The sequence below is a fragment of the Orcinus orca genome, chromosome 6, assembly GCF_937001465.1.
Source record: "Orcinus orca chromosome 6, mOrcOrc1.1, whole genome shotgun sequence".
Classification (NCBI taxonomy): Eukaryota; Metazoa; Chordata; class Mammalia; order Artiodactyla; family Delphinidae; genus Orcinus; species Orcinus orca.
In genome coordinates, this window is record NC_064564.1 from 106,873,971 (window position 1) to 106,893,877 (window position 19,907).

Consider the following 19,907-nt stretch of genomic DNA (forward strand, 5'->3'; position numbering starts at 1 on the left):
ACTTTGCCTTCTTTTTTTAAATGTTTTATTTTATTTATTTATTTATTTAGCTGCACCGGGTCTTAGTTGGGGCATGTGGGATCTAGCTTCCTGATCGGGGATCGAACCTGGGCCCCCTGCATTGGGAGCGCAGAGTCTTAACCACTGGACCACCAAGGAAGTCCCAATTTTGCCTTCTTTTTGTTTCTCAATCACGCTAAACTCATGGGCAAGTCATTAATCTCTCCAACCGCCACTTCCTCACCTGTGAAATACCTTCATCACAAGCTTGTTGCAATAAGCCAAAGAGATAACAAACGTAAAATATAATTCCCTTGTTCCCAATTTTTCCCAATTACGTACAATGTGGCAACAAACACCGTCATGCCCAGAGCTTTCTTCCTCCCACTGGGTTGTCTCCTCAGGACAAATTTTCCCAAAATGGATTATCGGGCTCAAGAGTAATATTATTTGTATGACCATCAAAATCTCTTTTCAAATGGCCTTCAAAAAGATTGTAAAGATTTCCTGTTATTGTGTAATGCTTAAGTTGTATGTCACTGTTTGAAAATTTTAAAACCTATAGTAGCTTGCTTAAAATTACAAAAGAGAAAAAAGCGTTCACACAAAAATAATTTTAAAATAGTGGATTTTGAACATTATGTCATTTTAGGAAATAGCAATAAAATTGCAACATCATTTTTTTGGACCACATTTATAGACAAAATTCATCACTTTGGATCATTTCCACAAATCTTTTAACTTGTTACTTGTAAAAAGTTACAAATAAAAGTTGAGTTTTGCTTCTTTAAAAAAAAAAAAAAAAAAAAAAAAGATTGTAAAAATTTACACCGCCCAGCCCGCCATCTGGCCAGGTCTTTGGAAGGCATGGCTGGGACGTGCAGAGGTCCGAGAACTCACAGCATTCGATCCAACACACAGGAGGCCATCCTACCACACAAGTGAACCTCTGCACGGAGCACAGACATCCCACAGCCAGAAGCCCAACTTGATTCCCAAGGCCCCAGGCACTGACAGGCCCCATCTCCTGCAGAGCCAGCACCCCAGGGTGGCAGCGACACCCACTCTGTCAGCTCCAGACTTGGCCTCAACCACGTCCACCGGCCTGCACCCCACGCGATTCTTGCTCTCCTGCCTGGTTCTAAAGGCGTCCCTGTTCTCCTTCTCAGCCTCCCCTCGCCCTCATCACTGCCTGCTCTCCTAAGACTGGGGCGTCTGCATGCTCCCTCCCTGCTGCTACACTGCTCCAGCCACTTGATTCACAAGAACGTGGCAGCCACCTGCATCTGCTTAAGACCCGGGATACCAGGCACTGTCCTGGCATATGTTACTTCATCCTCACCACGGCCCTAGGAGTTAAGTATTACTTTTCCCATTTCACAGATAAGGCAACCAAAGTTTACAGCTTTAGTATCTTATACAAGGTCACAAATTCATCTCATCAACAAGCATTTATTAAGTGACTACCATCTTGTTCAGTTCGGTGCTGAGCACTAGGGACGAAGCAGAGGAGATACGTGTTAAGCACCCACACCAATAAAATGCACCATTACAGTCAGTCATGGGACTCAGGGTGGGAAAGACTGGCCCGAGCGAGCTGGGGAAGGGGGTGAGGGACGGCCTCTCGAACAAGGTCACATCAAGGCTGAGACGTGAAGGGCAAGGGGCCTGCCCCTCGGGAGGAGGAGAAAGGGCGGTCCCAGCAGAGGGAGGAGACGTGGGAAGGCCCAACTGCGTGGCTTGAGAGCAGCCTGCGCGCTGCAGCACCAAGTGTACCACTGATGACACAACGCAGGGTGTCAGGGACCGTGGCAAGAAGTTAGGGATTTCATTCCAAAGCCAAAGAAACATCCCAGAAGGATCAGCCGAAACTGACAACTGATGGGGCAGAACCGAGGGGGCTGTGATAGAATCCTCAGATCAGGGGGCACACCAGCAGGCACTGGGCACCCACTGTGTGCCAGGCATCACGCTAGGTGCTTTCCACACCAGAACTCACATGACCCCCATGACGATTCTGAATGAAAGACCGTATCAGCCCCCGGGTCAGTTAGTGACAGGGCCAAGACCTAAAACCCAATCCTGGTCTCCAAGTGCGTGTCACGTCCCCGTACCACCGTGCTTCTGAAGCTTCAAGGGCCGTGCAGGCCGGGTGGGGCTGGAGAGTGAAGGGGGCTATTCTCTGTGAGGAAGTAACCCACCACATGGAGGTTACAGAGCAAATCTGAAGATGCAAATCTCCTGGCCATACCACAGATAAAACATTAAACTTGACCAGCTGCCTCGGCTCAGACCAAGACTTTTCAACAAAAAGGAGTAAGGGCCTTGAAACGAGAACACCAGCACCTCAGGGCAGCTGGATGTGAAACAAGAGCCACAGAGTCTATCCTAAGGAAATAACCACATAACTGTACAAAGACACATGCACCAGGATATTCACCACAGCTTTGTTTATAATAGTGAAGAATTAGAAACAATCTGAACGTCGCACAGGAAGAGATTACGTAAATTATGGTTCAATCCATCCCTTTGAAAACAAGTCTTTATGAACTTAAGACAGTCATTAAATAATACTAGCCACTTGTATCAACAGACGTGGAAAGCTACACGTGTCACTCTCTGTCACAGTAAAAGCCAGAATTAAACGCTTCTACATACGGATAAAGATAGCTACCCGGGGCTTCCCTGGTGGCGCAGTGGTTGAGAGTCCACCTGCCGATGCAGGGGACACGGGTTCGTGCCCCGGTCTGGGAGGATCCCACATGCCGCGGAGCAGCTGGGCCCGTGAGCCATGGCCGCTGAGCCTGCGTGTCCGGAGCCTGTGCTCCCCAACGGGAGAGGCCACAACAGTGAGAGGCCCACGTACCGCAAAAAAAAAAAAAAAAAAAAAAAGATAGCTACCCGGACTGGACACAATGAACCAGATTCTGGGTCTCCCCACTTGCTCAAAACATTTTGAAAGAAACAAAGGGGGAGAGAGACAGAGAGAGAAACTGCAGTCTCTGAAACAGATCACACCAGGTAAGCATAGTCCTTTACAAAACACATCTCAGCCAATCCTCCTCTGGTCCGGGGAGCCCCCCACTATAGTGGGGAGCTAGAAAGGCTCCCACTGAAGACCAGACTGATAACTGATCTGCCAACTAATCTGCTAACTAATCTGCCAACCTCCTGCTGTAAGGCCTGCCGTGCGGGTGATCACACCTCAGCTGACGAGGGCACTAGACAATGGGTCACCAGTTTAAAGGCCCACAAGAAGGCGTGCAGCTTTTACAAGTCAGAAGAGGACTCAGAGTGTAACAGAAAGACCTCCTGTGCCAGAGGCCTGCGGTCAGAACCCAAAGAAGTCCCTCTGCCTCTCTGGGCTTGAGTCCCTGTGTGTCAGATGTAGGGCCTGGGTGAGCCGACAATGCCGGCAGACTTTCTTCCCAACACCTCCGGACCCCTCCCCTTAGCTCAGGCATCATCCCTCCCCCCCACCACGACTCACTGTAGTCTTTCAACCCATCACAGCGCCACCAGCCTCGCTCCCTCCTCCGTCCATGTAGTCACCAGCCTGGCCGATCTTTTGAAGCAGGATTCCGGTCACTTCCCTCCCCAAATTAAAATCCACCACTGGCTCCCCTTCATCTCCAGGAAAAAACTAAAAAGAAGCAGTGTAGCATACAGGAGCCTGCAGAATCTGACCCCTGCCTGCTTCAGTGGCCTCACTTCTCTCAGGCCCTCCATCCTACCGCCTCCTTCCAGCCAAAGGGAGCTTAGATTCCCAACCTCCTCACACGCCATCATGCCTCTCTCTACGTCGTCACACGTGAGCCCTTGTGCCTGGGGTCCTCTCTCAGTCCTCTCACCTTGGCTAACCCTAATCCCGACTTCCTGATGACCCTCCTCCAGGGAGGCTGCCCTAAGTCCCCTAGGCCAGGTTCAGGGCCCCTGCTCTGTGCCCCAGAGCACCCCGTACTTAACCCCTAGCACTGCACTATTTTCCTATCCATCTCCCTAACTAGACTGCGAGCCTCTTGACAGGGAGACTTACAGGGTCTTAATTTACTGCCAATTCCCTAGCCCCTGGCACAGCCTGGCACAGGACATATATTTGAAAATATTCACTGATGAATGGATGAACTCTAAGCAAAACCAGGAGGCCCGTATTTTGCTAGACCCTTGCTAGTAGATTCTGATGTTCAGATATCTGTCATCTAAGACTAGAATAAAAGAAACCACGAGTTTCCCCTTTAAATCAAAAGTATTCTAGGCCCCTCTTTAACATGCACGCGGACTTTAAAATTAGCATCAGATGCCAGGAGCATCTCCTATGAGCATCCAACACAGAGATCACGCATTTACTAGCTCAGGCCAGAGGAAAATGTTCAATGTTTTATAAAGACCTGAAAGCGAGACACTGAGAACAGTGTGGTCATTTCAATTTCAACTGCAGAATTTGCTCTTGAAAATGCTACAATAAAAAATATCAATGCCATAAAAAAACCTAACAGCAGCCAAAGGACCATAGTCATGAAGAAAAAACATAAATCCTAAAACATACTGGCAGAGAAGGCTCTCCCTCACCTTTAAGAAAATCAGTATTTGGGTCATCAAGAACACATCTGAGCAAGGGAAACGTGAATCACATGGCAGAGTAGACAAAAATAACAACAATAAATAGAACAGTAAGGAGGAGAAATAGGTAACACACAAAATGAACTCTGTGCTAGGCATGTGTGTTTCACATATATTTACTCGTGAATCCACACAACAGCCCTATGAAGTAGGAACTTGTAACATGTCCATTTTAAAGACAAAGAAAGTACAGAGAGGTTAAGTGACTGGCCCAAGGTCACCCAGCAGAAGTGGATGAGCAGGCAGTCTGGCTCCAGAGGCCGTGGTCCTCAGGCAGCACAGACTGCCTCTGAAAACAGCTTTGCCATGTTGCATCCCTCAGCCTCTGTTTCTCCTACATATAATAAAGAGGGTTGGATTCAATTCAGAGATTTCTCCCAGTTCAAAAGGCAGACAACAAAACGTGAAGCCAAAATTCTGAGATTCTGTTAAATTTTTCCATCTAGAAATAAAAATCAAAACTGTGCCCTTCAAAACTTAAATAACTCTGTATCTTGCAGAGCTGCTTCAATATTAAAGTAATATATATGAAGAGCTTAACGCTTCAAGTTCCCAGCTCAGAGCAAGAGCTCAATAAACAGTAGCTATTATTACTCTTATGATAAAACAGGAACAACCACTTAATAGTAGAGCACATTTTAATCATACACGATGTGGAATCATCAAATCTCATCTGTTTCAGGCCCCAGGCCCCACAGCATAGATCGGGTTGTAGAGTTGAAATTGTAACAACTCAAAGCTCAGAAATTACTTGTTTCCATTAGAGATCTGACAAGTCATTTCTTCAATTGGTCACTGGTGGTTTGCAGATAACTGATAGCAGTAATGAGTATTCTAAATTAAATCCAGAGACAGTACCACTCTTTTCAGGAAAGACAACTGGAGAGAGAGAAACATGATGGTGGTATGTCCTTCCCTCTGTGTCCTCCATCTTCTCTCTGATAAATATCTCCCGTGTCCTGCACGGTATGGATTTCATTTGGTTGCAAATGAAGAAGAGTCTAGATCTTCCCATGACAAATGAGAGCGTTGAGCAGGTAACTTGTTAAGGAGAACTGGAAATGGGAAAATAACCTTCTTTTCCTGTTACTTGACAACAAACCCCGTCCACTAACAAATGAAACACACAATGCTGGAAGACAGTAAGCACTGAAGCCAAATCCATCACTGAGCAATCCATTCTGAGACAATCACCACACAGCAGTGGGAACAGGCCGCTCACGTTTCATTCGACAGCAACAAAGATGCAGCCTGCAAAATGCAAGGAGGCCACACAGCGCAGCAAAAAGAATAACGGCTTTGGAGTCATTAAAAACCTGGATTCAAACCCCAGCTCTGTCACTCAAGTATGATGTGACCGTAAGCGAGCCTCCCCTAGTCTTAAGATTCTTTACCTGTAAAATGCTGATAATACAAAATACCTCCGTCACAGTGAGGATTCAATGGGGACCATAAATAACACGGCTTACATCACAGGAAAGCCCTTAATACCTGTTAGTGCCTCTCAGCTGTGCTACATGGTGACATCCTCTTATTTGGGACACCAGAAATACACCAAACTCCCCAAGGCTGGAAACCACTGATCCTGTTGGAACCCGTAACTGGCCTGTGTACAAAGGACCGTCTGTGTAGGAATGTGAAGGTCACCCAGAGAGCACCCACGAGCTCTGGCATTCCTCCCAACCCTGGCCTTATCCAGTCTGGATGCTTCTTAAGAAATACAGCTCCCTCCTGGGTCTGGCTGGACAGTGGCTGCAGACGTGATTTGTGAGGGATGGTAATTTGGTATCTCCACTTACGTTTTCAAAGTCCTTCATGTTCCGGGCTCTGGTGGGAGACACCATTTCTTCCGACACATGTGGGAGCACTATAAAAAGGTAAAACAGACACAGGAAAACGTCATGGTATGCAGACGGCCCAGCATCCCCATTAGGGAAGAAAAATAAAAATGACTAGCTTCCACGATATATTCTGTCTTGTGATTTGAGTCTACAGAAAGCTCGAAGCCACTGTATTTCAAACATTTACGAACTACTTGAACTAGCCCCAATGTAACAATGTAAATGTCAGAGGATGAATCCAAAGAATACATGGGGCAAACAAAGGAGAACTGCCCCGCTATGTACTTCCTTACTGCTTGTCATAAAATTATTTTGCTGAACAGGATATCATCTTCACGTGTCAGCAATTAAAACAAACCATATCTGACTGACTTGACAGCAGGGGTTGGCAAACTTTTTCTTACAATGCCAGACAATAAACATTTTCGGCTTTGCAGGCCATACACAAAGCCTCAAATCCGTCACAACCACTCAACACAAAAATAGCCATGGACAGTTCAAAAACAAAGAAGCTGTGATCCAATAAAAGTTTATTTTCAAAAGCAGGCAGTGGGTCAGAAACTGGCAAATCCTGCTTCAGAGTGATTCAAGACTTTGCCAGTACCCATATCTTTCCGCAGCTTCTCTAATTCAACAAACATGTGTTACACCCCTCCTCGGCGCCAAGCACCACGCGAGGTGCTGGGGAAGCAACGGTGAGAGAGACACTGATCCTGCACCCGAGAGGATCCCGATCCCGTGGGCAAGACGGAGATGTAAGCAAACTGCTCCACGCTGCACAAGTGCGTGGCGCTTTTCAGGTGTTGAGGAAATGTGTGCTGAGTGAATGAATGAATTCACTCTTCCCACAAGAATGCACTGAGGGCCTACTCTCTGCTTGGCACCATTCTAGAAACAAAACAAACAGAAGGAGCTGACAGTCTAGAAAGAGGAGACAGACAATAAACAAAACAATGGGTAGTTACAGAGTATGTTCAAAGGTGATAAATGCTACGGAGAAAAATACAGTGGGCAAGGATAGGAAACACCAACAGCAAGGGTGGGGTGAGGACTTGCAGTTTCGAATAAGGTGGTTAAATTCAGGAACGGCTCACTGCGGAGGTGACCTCTGGGCAAACTTGGAGAAGGCACAGGGGAAAGCCTGGGGTGGGAGATGCCCAGTGGATCTGAGGACCAGCCACGAGGCCGATGGACGCGAGAGCAATAAAGGGGCATATGTGGGTGAGCCAGGTGGGTGAGCCAGGTGCTGGCGGACGGGCTGGGTACGGCCTCACTGGCTCCTCTCAGGACGCCGAGGGTTCTGAGCTCAGGGGTAGCGTTATGGGACTTGGGTTTCCACAGGCTCCCCCTGCCTGCCTCGCTGAGAACAGATTAAAAGGCGCTTTGAGAGAAACAAGGAGATCAGTTAGGAGAACACTGGGAGAATCCAGGCCAGAGGTCCTGATGGCTTAGACCAGGGAGGGAGGGTGAGAAGGGGTCTGACTCTGGGTACTTGTTAAGTAGCCAACGGGAACAGATGAAACGAAATGCAGTGAAATACATAGGGTTCAGAGAGGACAGCACACCTAAGGCAGCCTAGGGAGAGCCAAGGAGGCGGTGGGCTTGAGCTGAGTCATAAAGACTCAGGCAGGCAGCAGGCAGATGAGGACAAAGGCCCAGAGGAGGGAGCGGGCGTGGCGCTCAGCATTCAGCCGACAAGCGGCTCAGGAGCGGGGCAGTGGGGGACTGTGCAGAGCCCCGTGCGCCAGACCGGGGGCACGCGGCTTGCCTTCCTGTTTCTCAGACGGGCTGTGCTCTGTCATCTGTGTCTGTGTCCCCACCTAGGTCCCACTCATTCTTCAAGTCTTGGCTCCAGTTCAGCTTCTTGGGAAACTCCGGCCCACCCCCCCTCCTTCATCTGAGGGTAAATCTCCTTCTCATCCCCTCTCCCAGCTCCTTTCACTTCTTCGCTCGTTACACTGACTGTGTGATCTGTCCTGATCATTCTTTAGCTGTCTGCCCTCTAGGCTTGATCGGAACCATGATCGGAATCCCAGCTCTGAGCCCAGAGCCTGGCGTGAAGCAGATGTATAACATGGGCTGAATTAAGGAGGAGGCCTATGACTTTTCTGCTCCTAACTGCCTGGGCAGGAAAAAGAGAAACCAGAACTGCGGGACTGTGTGTCTGAAGTAAAAGTTAATAGGTTCTAAAGGAAAACCTGAGGGTGGCCTGTAAGTTACAAGAGTCTCCAGCAATAAACCTTGTGAAACTTACATCATTGTCTGCTCTAAAACCTTCTTCCTTTTGCACATAATCTCATCATTCTGGGGGGGGGGGGGGGAACAAGTCAAAATATCTCTAAGATATTTCAACGTGGCAAATTATTAGCACTTACCACAGATACTTAGGATAGCATCCACTTTTTTCGGAAACAAAAATTATGAAGAATGCTTAGCAAAACCCAAACTGCAAAACAGAAAGTCTCCTCATGGTCCAGCTTCAACACAGCAGACTGCCTATTTCCTCAGCGCTGTCTCCTGTGGTCTAACCAACTATTTGTCTCCAAAGGGCAGGCCCGTGTAGGAATGCTGGGCCTCAGCAGGCAACTGGAATCCAGCAGCCTGCCAGGAAGGCCTCTGCACACTGAAGTTTGGACAGCAGCCCTCAGGGGCCTCCAGCCACTCGGCAGCAGGGACCAACAGATCCTCCAAACCTGACCGAGTCACCGATTCAACGTCCAGCCTCCACTGGTCATTCAGTTCAGCAAACACTGGCTGAACCCCTATAAGCGTGGTAGCAAGAAATGAAACTCATGAAATATGGCCCAAAGGACATCAATTCCTCTAGTCCAGTGTTTATGAAAGGACTAAGTAGCAGGTCAATATGTATACAAAATACTGTGTACCTCCTGGGAGCACCAAGCCATGCCAGGCTAGCTCTGGGCCCTGGAACCATCAAAGCTCAGGCCCAGGCTCAAGGCCTGAAGGCCCTCGTGGCCTCGCGTCTACTTCCCTTGTTCTTACTTTGTGTACTTACCACCATTTCCCAAACCAGCAATGGGGCTGATGCCATCCAGGTCATCTGGTAAATTGGGAACAAGGCCACTAGGAGAGAACATGTGTGATAAAAGAAGAGTCAGTGTTTGAACAGCAGAGACTATCAGACGGACTGTCCGTCATCAGGTCACGGACAGCCAGCTACCTGTGAGGCATGCAGTGCAGAGGTTAAGAACTCAGGCTTTGGGGCAGAGGTCTGGCTCTAACACTTAACAACTGAGTAAGGTCAGTCATTCATTCACACGTCAAGGGTTCTGTGGGCCACAGATGGGCTAGGTGCAGAGGCACCATGCCAAATATAAGCTACTGATGTTCCTGAGTCTTACTTTGTTAATTCGTTACATGGGGATACCACCCTCTACCTGTAAAGATTAAATGAGTTAATGTATCAATATATAAACACTCAGCACACAGTAAGTGCTCGCTAAATGGCATCTAGCGTTGTTTTTGTCATTACTATTATTATCATTATTAATATGCCTATCACAACCAAAAACTAAGCTTCCAAGAATCAGGCACCAATTCAGATGCTTTAAGAATATCAAACAAAAATGCAAAACTCACTGATTCAAGAAGTTTTACTGGTTGAATTATAAAAACAGGTTCAGTGAGGATCTGGAGACACTGACAGAAAACTAAACCATAACAGGAGGTGTGGTTCAACACAAAACACACCTCCCTGGATTCTGTTCTAGGCTCTGCCACATACCTCTCCCAGCCTCGCTTCCTCCGTCTGTAAAAGGAGAACAGCAGCTACTTGATAGAGCAACTGGCAATTAAATGAGACAACAAGTGTCCGGCAAGTACCTGGCGTATTGTGAGTATTCCATAAATGGGAGCAAAACACCCCGTCACCTTGAAACATACAATGCTCTATAACTTACAAAAGATTTACCATCATGAGAATTGCCCAATTCCCTGAGGGTCTATGCATTTCTCAAAGGAAGGTGCTAAAGCCCAGATAATTTCAGCAGCCTCCTCAGTCTCACGGCAGTTAAGCAGAGAACCAAGGCCGGAATCCGAGCCCTTTATGTCTAACCCCCAATAACGCTTCCCTGTCCCAAGCTGTAAACTAAGAGTTGATGGACGTGCAGCTTGACTTCTTGGCAGTTTGCTCTTTCCATTCTGTTCCTAGGACAATTTTGCCTGATAACCAAACTCTGGTGTTGGAATGAACCTTCAAGATCAGAACCAAGCCAAAAACTGGATGTCGTAAAATTCCAACATCAAGAAAATGATTACATTAAAAGTGTCTGCTCTGAGGATAACTGAAAAAAAAAAAAAAAAACCTAAGTAGAATACGCCTTCAATTATTGAAAAACAAAATACATGTACACTAAAGACACCTCAAATCCTTCTTGGAAACTAGGTGGGCTTTAAATATATATAACAAGACAACTGAAATATTAAAAATCATAATTTGCAGGGAAATGAGAGATATTTTCCTCCTTTTTAATTTTACAATTCTCAATTTCCTCCAATAAGTATCACGAGAAGGACAAACTCCATTTTCTAAACTGAATTGTAAAAATTAAAATCAAGTTCGATCACCACCCTTTGCAGATGGTGGCCCAGTGGCCCAAGATCACAAACCAGGTTACTGGTCAAGCTTAGCCTACAGTCTGGTCTCTACATTCACAAGTTTGGGGTTCTCTCCACCAGGGTCATTAATTTACTACTATTGGAGGAAATGGCCTATCAGTTACTCAAGCCAAGGTCAATCACCGATCACGTGGCAGGCAAAGCCAAAGAATTTGGTCTTAGGCAAATTTCCAACAGGCAACCAGCGAAGTCTGAAAAATGACATTTGACACCGCAACTGAGAAGAAACCACTATTTAATGCAGCAATTCTGTCCTGGTTCCTGCCAAATTTCCATTTGGACTTTACCTGCCCACTTTTTAAATGCCATGAACCTCTGTCATGCGCAGTCTCAGTCAGTTCCAGCCACATCTCCACCTTTAAGAATTCACCTTTTTGTATCCCATTCTGATCATTCACTCTAGGCCTGAGAACTAAAGTTGGGGCTTCATGGGGCCCCACCTGTAGTCAAAACTAGGCAAGCAAAGGAAAAGGGTTTAGACATGATTTTGTCATGGTATGGATGGGGGAGACCAAGGCCCAGAAAGGGAAGGAACATATTTGCTCAAAATCACAAGCGGGGGCTTCCCTGGTGGCGCAGTGGTTGAGACTCCGCCTGCCGATGCAGGGGACACGGGTTCGTGCCCCGGTCTGGGAAGATCCCACATGCCGCGGAGCGGCTGAGCCCATGAGCCATGGCTGCTGAGCCTGCGCGTCCGGAGCCTGTGCTCCGCAACAGGAGAGGCCACAACAGTGAGAGGCCCGCGCACCGGCGGCGGGTGGGGGGGGAATCACAAGCGGTTGGTAGTAAAGCTGAGACCAAAATCCCGGTGTCTCCGTGTCCTTGACACTCGCTAACCAGCGTCCGGGCTGCCCAAAGCTCCTACTCAATGGGGCACATAGTCAGGGCCAGTTTCCTCGCATGCAAAACACAGCCTAAGCGTAACCACTACCCTGCAGGGGCACCGCGCTGAACAGACCCCACGCTCAGCGACAAGCAGCCTCCCGCCTACTACTCACCACAGCCTTTCAGTGGTAGGTGGTAGTTTTTAGATGTTGCCATTTTTTTTAATGAGGAAAAGGGAGGCCCAGGAACGTTAATAAGCTGAAAGACCAAGCTGGCCTGACTTCAAAGCCCGTGCTCTTAGCCTCTACACCACCCTGGCCCCCGCCAGCACCTTCCTCAGGGGGCTGTGGCGAGGTCCCCATGAATCGAGGCAGGGCCTTCCAGAGTCTGCACAGCGCACGGCCATGTGGCTGCTTCCTGTCCACTATGTGTCGGGTAAATGAACGAACGCTCACCTGCACTTCACCAACCACTTCATCCTCCTAGCTCGCTCCACCGCCCCCCAAAAGGGGCGATCTCCTGAGCCTGTACATGGCAGCCAACAACTGTCCATCCACGCAAGGTCCAACAAGGATGGAACGTTTCACGGACAAAGTGTTATGAGAGCCGTGGACGGACTGGACATCACATTCAGAAAACAACTATACCAAGTACAGTCTTGTCTGTCTTTCAACAACTTGTTTTTCATTCTATGTCATGTATTCTTAATGAGAGAAAAATATATATAAATACAAAATAGACAAGTTTCAAGTTCTCCTTGACTACTCACTCCCATCTGGTCTCCTCCTAAGAGGTAACCACTCTTGTCAGCAAGACATTCCAAACCTTTCCCTATGTATGTAATTGTATATGCAGCATCTTTTCTTCACTAATGTGTCCTAAAGATGTTTTCATGACAGTACAGATCTACCTCAGTGTTTTTAACTCCTACAAAGCAATGTACAGCAGTGTCTGCAAATTTTATTGACCCCAACCCATAGAAGGAAATATATTACCCTTCATTCTTGAAATTCTATTCTGTTCTACTCAATTTTTTTTTTTAATTCTGGTTGCAACCTACTACATTCAGTTTCATGAGTTGCCAATGGGTCACAGTCTGAAAGACACTTGAGAAAAGATGTGTATTTACCAGGTCTCCTGATGGTAATTCAGTGTTTCTAAATTGTTCCTTTTACAAACAATGCTGGATCTCCTCATACAGGTCTCATTGTGCACATGTGTGAGGATTTCTCTAGTCAGATAGATAGCAAGAAGTGGAATTGCTGGATCTAAACACATTCACAATTTTTTAATGGGCAAAGGATTTGAAAATATACAAAAGGCTAATAAGCACATGAAAAAATGTTCAACATCATTAGTCATTAGAGAAATGCAAATCAATACCACAATGAGATACCCTGTCACATCCCCAAGGATAGCTATAAGCAAAGACAAACAATAACAAGTGTTGACATGGCAATGGAGAAATAAGAACCCTCATATACTGCTGGTGAGCGTGTAAGGTGGTGCAGCCACCTTGGAAGAGAGTTGGGCAGTTCCTCAGAATGTTAAACATACAGAGTTACCATATGACCCAGCAACCCTACTGCCAGAGAAACAAAAATTTATGTCCACACAAAAACTTGTACCCAAATAAGTGTTTATAGCAACATTATTCATAACAGCCAAAAAAGCAGAAACAACCCAGATGTCATCAACCAACGAATGAATAAACAAAATATGGCATCAATACATGTATATAATGGAATACTATTCAGGCACAGAAAGGAATGAAATACTAATACATGCTACAACATGCATGAACCTCACTAAAGACCACATATAGTAAAATCCCATTTATATGAAATGTCCAGAATAGGCAAATCTATAGACAAAAAGTAGATAGTGCTTGCCTAGGGCTGGGGGGAGGGGAAGGAGGAGAAATGTGGAATGTTATAGACTAAATGTTTGTGGCCCCCCAGAATTCATATGATGAAACCCTACCCACCCACCCACCCCCAAGTGATGGTATTAGGAGGTGGGCCTTTGGGAGATAGTTAAGTCTAGATGAGGTAATGAGGGTGGAATCCCTGGGAATGGGATTAGTGCCCTTAAGGGTTCCCAGAGCTCTTGCTTCCTCTCTCTGCTCTCCACCATGTGCGGATACAATGAGAAGTATCAATAGGTAGTCTGCAACCCGGAAGAGGGTCCTCACTAGAACCTGACCATGCTGGCACCCTGATCCTGGACTTCCAGTCTCTGGAACTGTGAGAAATAAACTTCTGTTGTCTATAAGTCACCCAGTCTATAGTTTTTTTGTTACAGCAGCCCAAGCTAAGACAGGGAGCGAATGTTAATGGGCACAGGGTTTCTTTTTTGGATGATGAAAATGTTCTAAAATTAAGATTATGGTGATGACTGCACAACTCTGTAAATATACTAAAAAAAAACCATTGAATAGTATATTGCAAATGGGTGAAATTTACGGCATATAAATTAGATTTATATCTGTTAAAAAAGCTGTTAAAAAAAAACCACAAGGCACATTTTTAACGCCAAACTGTGTTCCACGAAGACTGTATCAGTTGACACTCTGTTGTGCACTTTTTCACACAGTGATTACAAAGCAGCATTTTACTACTAAATATGGAGCCTATATTCATGGTATTTATCTTTTTAAACAGAGACTGAACAAAATTGATTCATTCAACAAATATTTGTTGAGCCTCTACCATGTGCCAGACACAGTTCTAGGGCAGATACAGTGGGGAAGAAGCCAGACGTGCTGCCTGCGCTCACTGAGCTAACACTGGCAACGGAGAACACCTCCTCAAACCTCACAGCCTAGGGGTACCTCTGGTCCAAGGTCGGCCTTGGATTAAGCTTTCAAGCCTTCACCAGAAATTTCATTCCACCATCCTCTTTCTCAACCTCCTTCTACAAAATCCATAAAGGCACTCTTTGCCTGAGAAAGTACAAACTGTGTACAAAGCTATAAGAAACATGTCTTTTTGGTCTGCCCCTAACAGGGCAGCAAGCACTTAATGGCCATGTACTTGAGGAACCCATAGATGTACAAGCCTGGGCCAGGCCTTAGGAAGCTCACAGGGAGAGGCAGAATCCTGGGCATGAAAACAAATGGGTAAACCCAGGGGTGTGGGCACAGAGGACTTCATCCAGGAAACAGTACAACATGGTAACGGTGAAACAAAAACAGCCAACATTTAATGTACTCCCCAGTCGGTGCTAGGTACTTAATACATACAATCTTGCTTCATCCACAAAGTCACCCAACAAAACAGATATTATCACTGAAGAGAAACTGAGGATTAGGAGGGTGAAGCGAATTACTCAAGCAGCACAGCTAGTGACTGGCTGAGGCAGGATGCAGACGCAGACATCCTGCGTACAAAGTGCAGGTTCTTTCGACACCATCAGGCAGGCCCTAACGAAGGGCCTTAGCTCAGGTGAGGCTCCAGGGGCCGGAGCTCTTGGGGCACCCACAGGTGATCAGGTTTGGAGAGAATAACACACACTGACCTAATTCAACAGAAGTCCAAGGACAAACTGGACTCTGGTCTAGTCTCTAAAACTGGGGCTTGGATGTTAGCAAGCAGAAGAGTACTCATGTTAGCATAAAAAGAGATTTTACTGCAGGGATTTTTCTCATCCACTGTGACCACCTGACAGAGAAGCTGACTCTCTCAGGACGTTTCCGCTACTCTTTGAGGGCCAGTTCAAGCACCAGCAGCTCCAAATAATCCTCCCAGAATCCCCTCAGAATTGGTTCAGAGAACTGGCTGGAAGGCAAGACATGGTACTGATAGCCAGGCTTTGGAGTCTGTAGGCCTGGATTTAAATCCTGGCTCGATCATGTACTTTTTGTGGGACCCCACACCGTTCATTTCACCTCTCTGAACCCCAGTGTCCTCACCTGTAAAAGGGGGATAAAACTGTCACCCCACTAGATCATTGTTTATTCAGTGATTTAACAAATGGTTACTGAGCCCCTACTATGAGCCAGATACCACATTAGGAAGTCGGGTTACAAAGATGATCAACATAAAGCCCCTGCTCTCACATAGGTCAGAGTCTGATCTGGGAGACAGACAAGTTAACAGTCATACCTGCAGCGGCCAGTACAGGAGCCACCAGCCACCTGGACCTACTGAGCACCTGAAATGTGGCTCATTCAAGTTGAGAAGGGCTGTAAGTGTAAAACACATACTGGACTTCGAAGACTTAGTAAGGTCAAAAAGAAGATAAAATATCTCATTAATAATTTTTTTCACAAGTTAGAATGATAATATATGGAAATACTGGGTTAAATAAAACATTATTAACATTAATTTCACCAGTCTCTTTTTACTTTTTTTAATGCGGTTATTAGAAAGTTTTAAATTGCATACGTGGCTCAAATTATATGCTGACTGGACCACACTAGTTAATCAAATTCAGTGAAGCCATGGGACTTCGCTGGCATCCCAGTGGTTAAGACTCTGAGCTTCCAGTGCAGGAGGTGTGGGTTCGATACCTGGTCAGGGAACTAAGATCCTGCATGCGGTGTAGTGGGCCCAAAAAACCAAAAAAATTCAGTGAAGTCAATGAGGGCTGTGAACAGGTCAGTGACGGGGGGACTAGAGGAGAACAGAGGGCCCAGGTGGGGATAGGGGGATATCAGTGAAGACTTCCTGGCAGTACCATCTAAACTGAGACCTGAAAAATAATAAGGCAAGGCGGGGGGGGCAATCCAGGCCGCAGGGACAGCGAGTACACAGGCCCAGCTGTAAGAAAGAACAAGGCAGATCATTCATAACAGTCTGGCAGCCAGCAAGAGTGACGGGTTTGGGGAGGAGACGGGGAAGGAAGAGGGAGCACAGGAGGTTAGTGAGGTAGATGCGCCAGAGTATAAAGAGCTCAGAAGCCATATTAAAGAACTTCATCTTGAGGGCAGAGAGGAGCCAGGGAGGGTATGAAGCAGGTGGGTAAGGATTAGTTACCAGGAATGTATGCAGCACCAGGATCACCAGCAAAGGCAGGGAGAGGAGGGAAAGGGAATATCTGATGCTCTGCTGAGCTGCTACTCTGGGTCAGACATTAGGCTAAACCCTTTTAGACTCACCCATGTTACAGATAATGAAAACTGAGGCTCACAGAGGGTGACTTGCCCAAGGTCACAGGATTCTTAAGTGGAAGAAATGGGATTGAAACCCAGTTAGGTCTAGGTCCCAAAACCCAAGTGCTTGGCCAAATGGTGCTGAGATGTGAAAAGCTGTCTGAGAGAATAATAATGGACTTTACCTTAACGGCAATGAAAAGCATTAAACATGTAAAGCAGCAGACTGTGACAATCAGATTTATATTTTAAAAAGAGCTTTGAAGCTGTAGTATAAAAGGCTATCAGAGGGCTTCCCTGGTGGCGCAGTGGTTGAGAGTCCGCCTGCCAATGCAGGGGACACGGGTTCGTGCCCCGGTCCGGGAAGATCCCACATGACGCAGAGCGGCTGGGCCCGTGAGCCATGGCCGCTGAGACTGCGCGTCCGGAGCCTGTGCTCTGCAACGGGAGAGGCCACAGCAGTGAGAGGCCCGCGTACCGCAAAAAAAAAAAAAAAAAAAAAAAAAAGGCTATCAGAGGTGTGAAGGAAACCACGACAATCCAGATGAGAGGTCATACTGCAATATACTGGGGCAGTGGCAGAAAGATGAAGAGAAAGGGACATGATGCAGGAGCTGCAAAGGGCCTTGCTCTGTGCCTGATAACTAGTAGGTCCTCAATAAACAGAGTAACCATTTGTCCAAGGTTTGCCCAAGACAGGACCTGTTCATGCCTGCTGCTCAGGCATAAATTAACTGTGCCCATTTTACTCTTAAAACCGTCCAGATTTGCACAACAAATAACATGTCACCGTTTCAGTTAGGATCTGTTGACTAAAAGAAGCAGCCTGTCCCTAGCAGAGCTGGATAAACACTGCAGATTCTCAGTTAGGGATCACCTCTGAGACCTTCTACCCTCTCCCCAACCAGGAGCCCAGGACAACCAAAGGACCCCAACCCTGCAGCAGTGCAGGGCTCTGTCAGGCCTTCCTACCAGGAGAGACCCCTGCCGCACCAGCAATGTGGACTCCAACTGCCTCTTGGGACAGGTGCGTGGGGAGGCCACTCTCAGACATTATTCCCCAATTTGTATTACTGTTGATGAGAATAATGACAACACCGAATCTCTTTTTTCTTTTTTTATCTTTTGACCCCGCCCCGTAGCATGTGGAATCTTAGCTCTCCCACCAAGGATCAAACCCGCACCCCCTGCATTGGTGTCGTCGAGTCTTAACCACTGGGCCGCCAGGAAAGTCCTCCGAATCATTTTTTAAGCACTGATTATATGGCAGGCACTACTCCTGCCAAGCAAATTGCTGGGTGGGCATCTTCTCTTTTGATCCTCACCCCAACTCTGTTGGGTGGATATTACTGCCAGCCTCCTTTTACAGATGGGAAAGTAGATTAAACCATTTTATCAAGGTCATACAGCTAGTTAGTTTAAAGGGCTGGATTTGAATCCAGGTCTGTTCAACTCCAGCCAAGGTTCCTAACCGCTGCACTCCATAGCCCGAGTTTTGGCGGCCACTATGTGACCCCATAAGCAAAGCCTGGACAGACCAAGTGCACTCCCCATAATGAAAGCAAACCCCCAAACCAGCATGAACCATCAAGTACCCTCAAGGTCCCCGCCCCTCAACTAGCCCCCACTAATTGCACACTCCAAAAGGTCCCCATCTCCCACCCTTTCAGAGAACCTGTCCCTCACCGCCTCTTCAAAGTATGTCCCGAAATGCGAGAGGCGGGCGTGGGGCAGGTCGGGATCGCCCAACAACCTACACTCAGTATCAGTGGGCGGGTCCCCAAAGAGATTTCCCCCCCCCAAGAAACCATCCCACATACTGCCCACGTCCAGAACCCTCAAACACCCAAAGAGCAAACCCCAAGTCTCGGATGGAGCAAACCCCCATCAGCGGGAACCCCGGCCTGGTTACCGCGAACCCCCGAAGGCCAGGCCGCACCTGCAGCCGCTGTGTATCCCGGGGAGGGTGACGTCCTCTTCCAACACCGAGTCCATCATGGACACAGAGGAGGTGGCGGCGTTGGTATCTGGCGGCGTCGCCACTGGTTTCCCTCCCCCTTCCCGCCCCCCGTCGCGACCCGCCCGGCTCCCGAGGTCCCCGCCCCCTCCAACCCAGGTCTCGTTGGGACTCCGGCGGCGCCGCTGGAATTCAAACCGCAGCCGCTGCCATCTTTCCCGGCGCTTCTTCCTACGGAAACGAGGCGGGGTCACCGAGGAGCGCGCTGTGAAGCCGAGGCCGGGCCGGGCAGCGCGGGCGGGCGCCATCTTAACTAATGGCAGGGGGGCGGGGGGTCTGCACTTGCGCCAGCAAGACTTAAGGAAAGAGAGGCAGGATGCCATTTTTAGTGAGGGCGCTCGGGCCGAGGCCAGGGCAGGTGCCATCTTTGTTGAGGGCTGAATCGGCCGTGGGCCGTTAATTTAAGCGGGAGATGGGAATCCAGCACCTCTTGGCACCCGCAGAGTACCTAACCAGATATGTACTTTTCTAGAATAATGACTCCGAACCTTAGGGTCTGGGCAACCCAAAGTCTTCCGCCTTGAGTTGAAACTCAGATAATCCGGTGCTGCCTCGCTTTAGAAAAATCCTACCTACAGAATCCTGACTCAAGCAGTAATTTGCACACTTAGTTTGAAACGAAGAAGCTCATCCCTATGAGCCTAGTGGTCAGGGACTCTCCCTCTCCAATCTCTCACCTGGTGAGCCTTTATTACCGTTAGGGCTCAAATGCACCTGAGATCAGTAAACTGAGCCCAAGAGAGAGGAAAGCCTCACCGAAGGTCATGTACCATAAGTCGGTCAACTGGAGCCAGACCCGTGGTTCCAACTATATCCGAGCTCTGTGCATAACCCTGGCTGCCTTTCTTAAAGCAAATAGCAATCACCAAAC

The 19,907-nt window shown here is 47.5% G+C and overlaps 1 protein-coding gene across 7 annotated transcripts in view; it reads right to left on the reverse strand.

Annotated features, from left to right (window-relative positions):
• The window catches only part of CDK5RAP2 (CDK5 regulatory subunit associated protein 2), a 178,167-nt gene extending 158,943 nt beyond the window's left edge, over window positions 1-19,224 (reverse strand). For 5 of the 7 annotated variants that reach the window (XM_033427339.2, XM_033427335.2, XM_033427336.2 and 2 more), the window contains exons 1-3: window positions 18,959-19,185; window positions 9,478-9,545; window positions 6,420-6,487 (exon numbers count right to left, since the gene is read on the reverse strand). In XM_033427339.2, the coding sequence (XP_033283230.1) occupies window positions 6,420-6,487; window positions 9,478-9,545; window positions 18,959-19,017 (195 nt within the window). In that variant the 5' untranslated portion in view covers window positions 19,018-19,185. Of the gene's footprint in view, window positions 1-6,419; window positions 6,488-9,477; window positions 9,546-18,958 lie in introns of all 7 variants that reach the window. The other 2 variants (XM_033427340.2, XM_033427338.2) reach the window with 2 other exon arrangements.
• Between the last annotated feature and the right edge of the window lie 683 nt (window positions 19,225-19,907).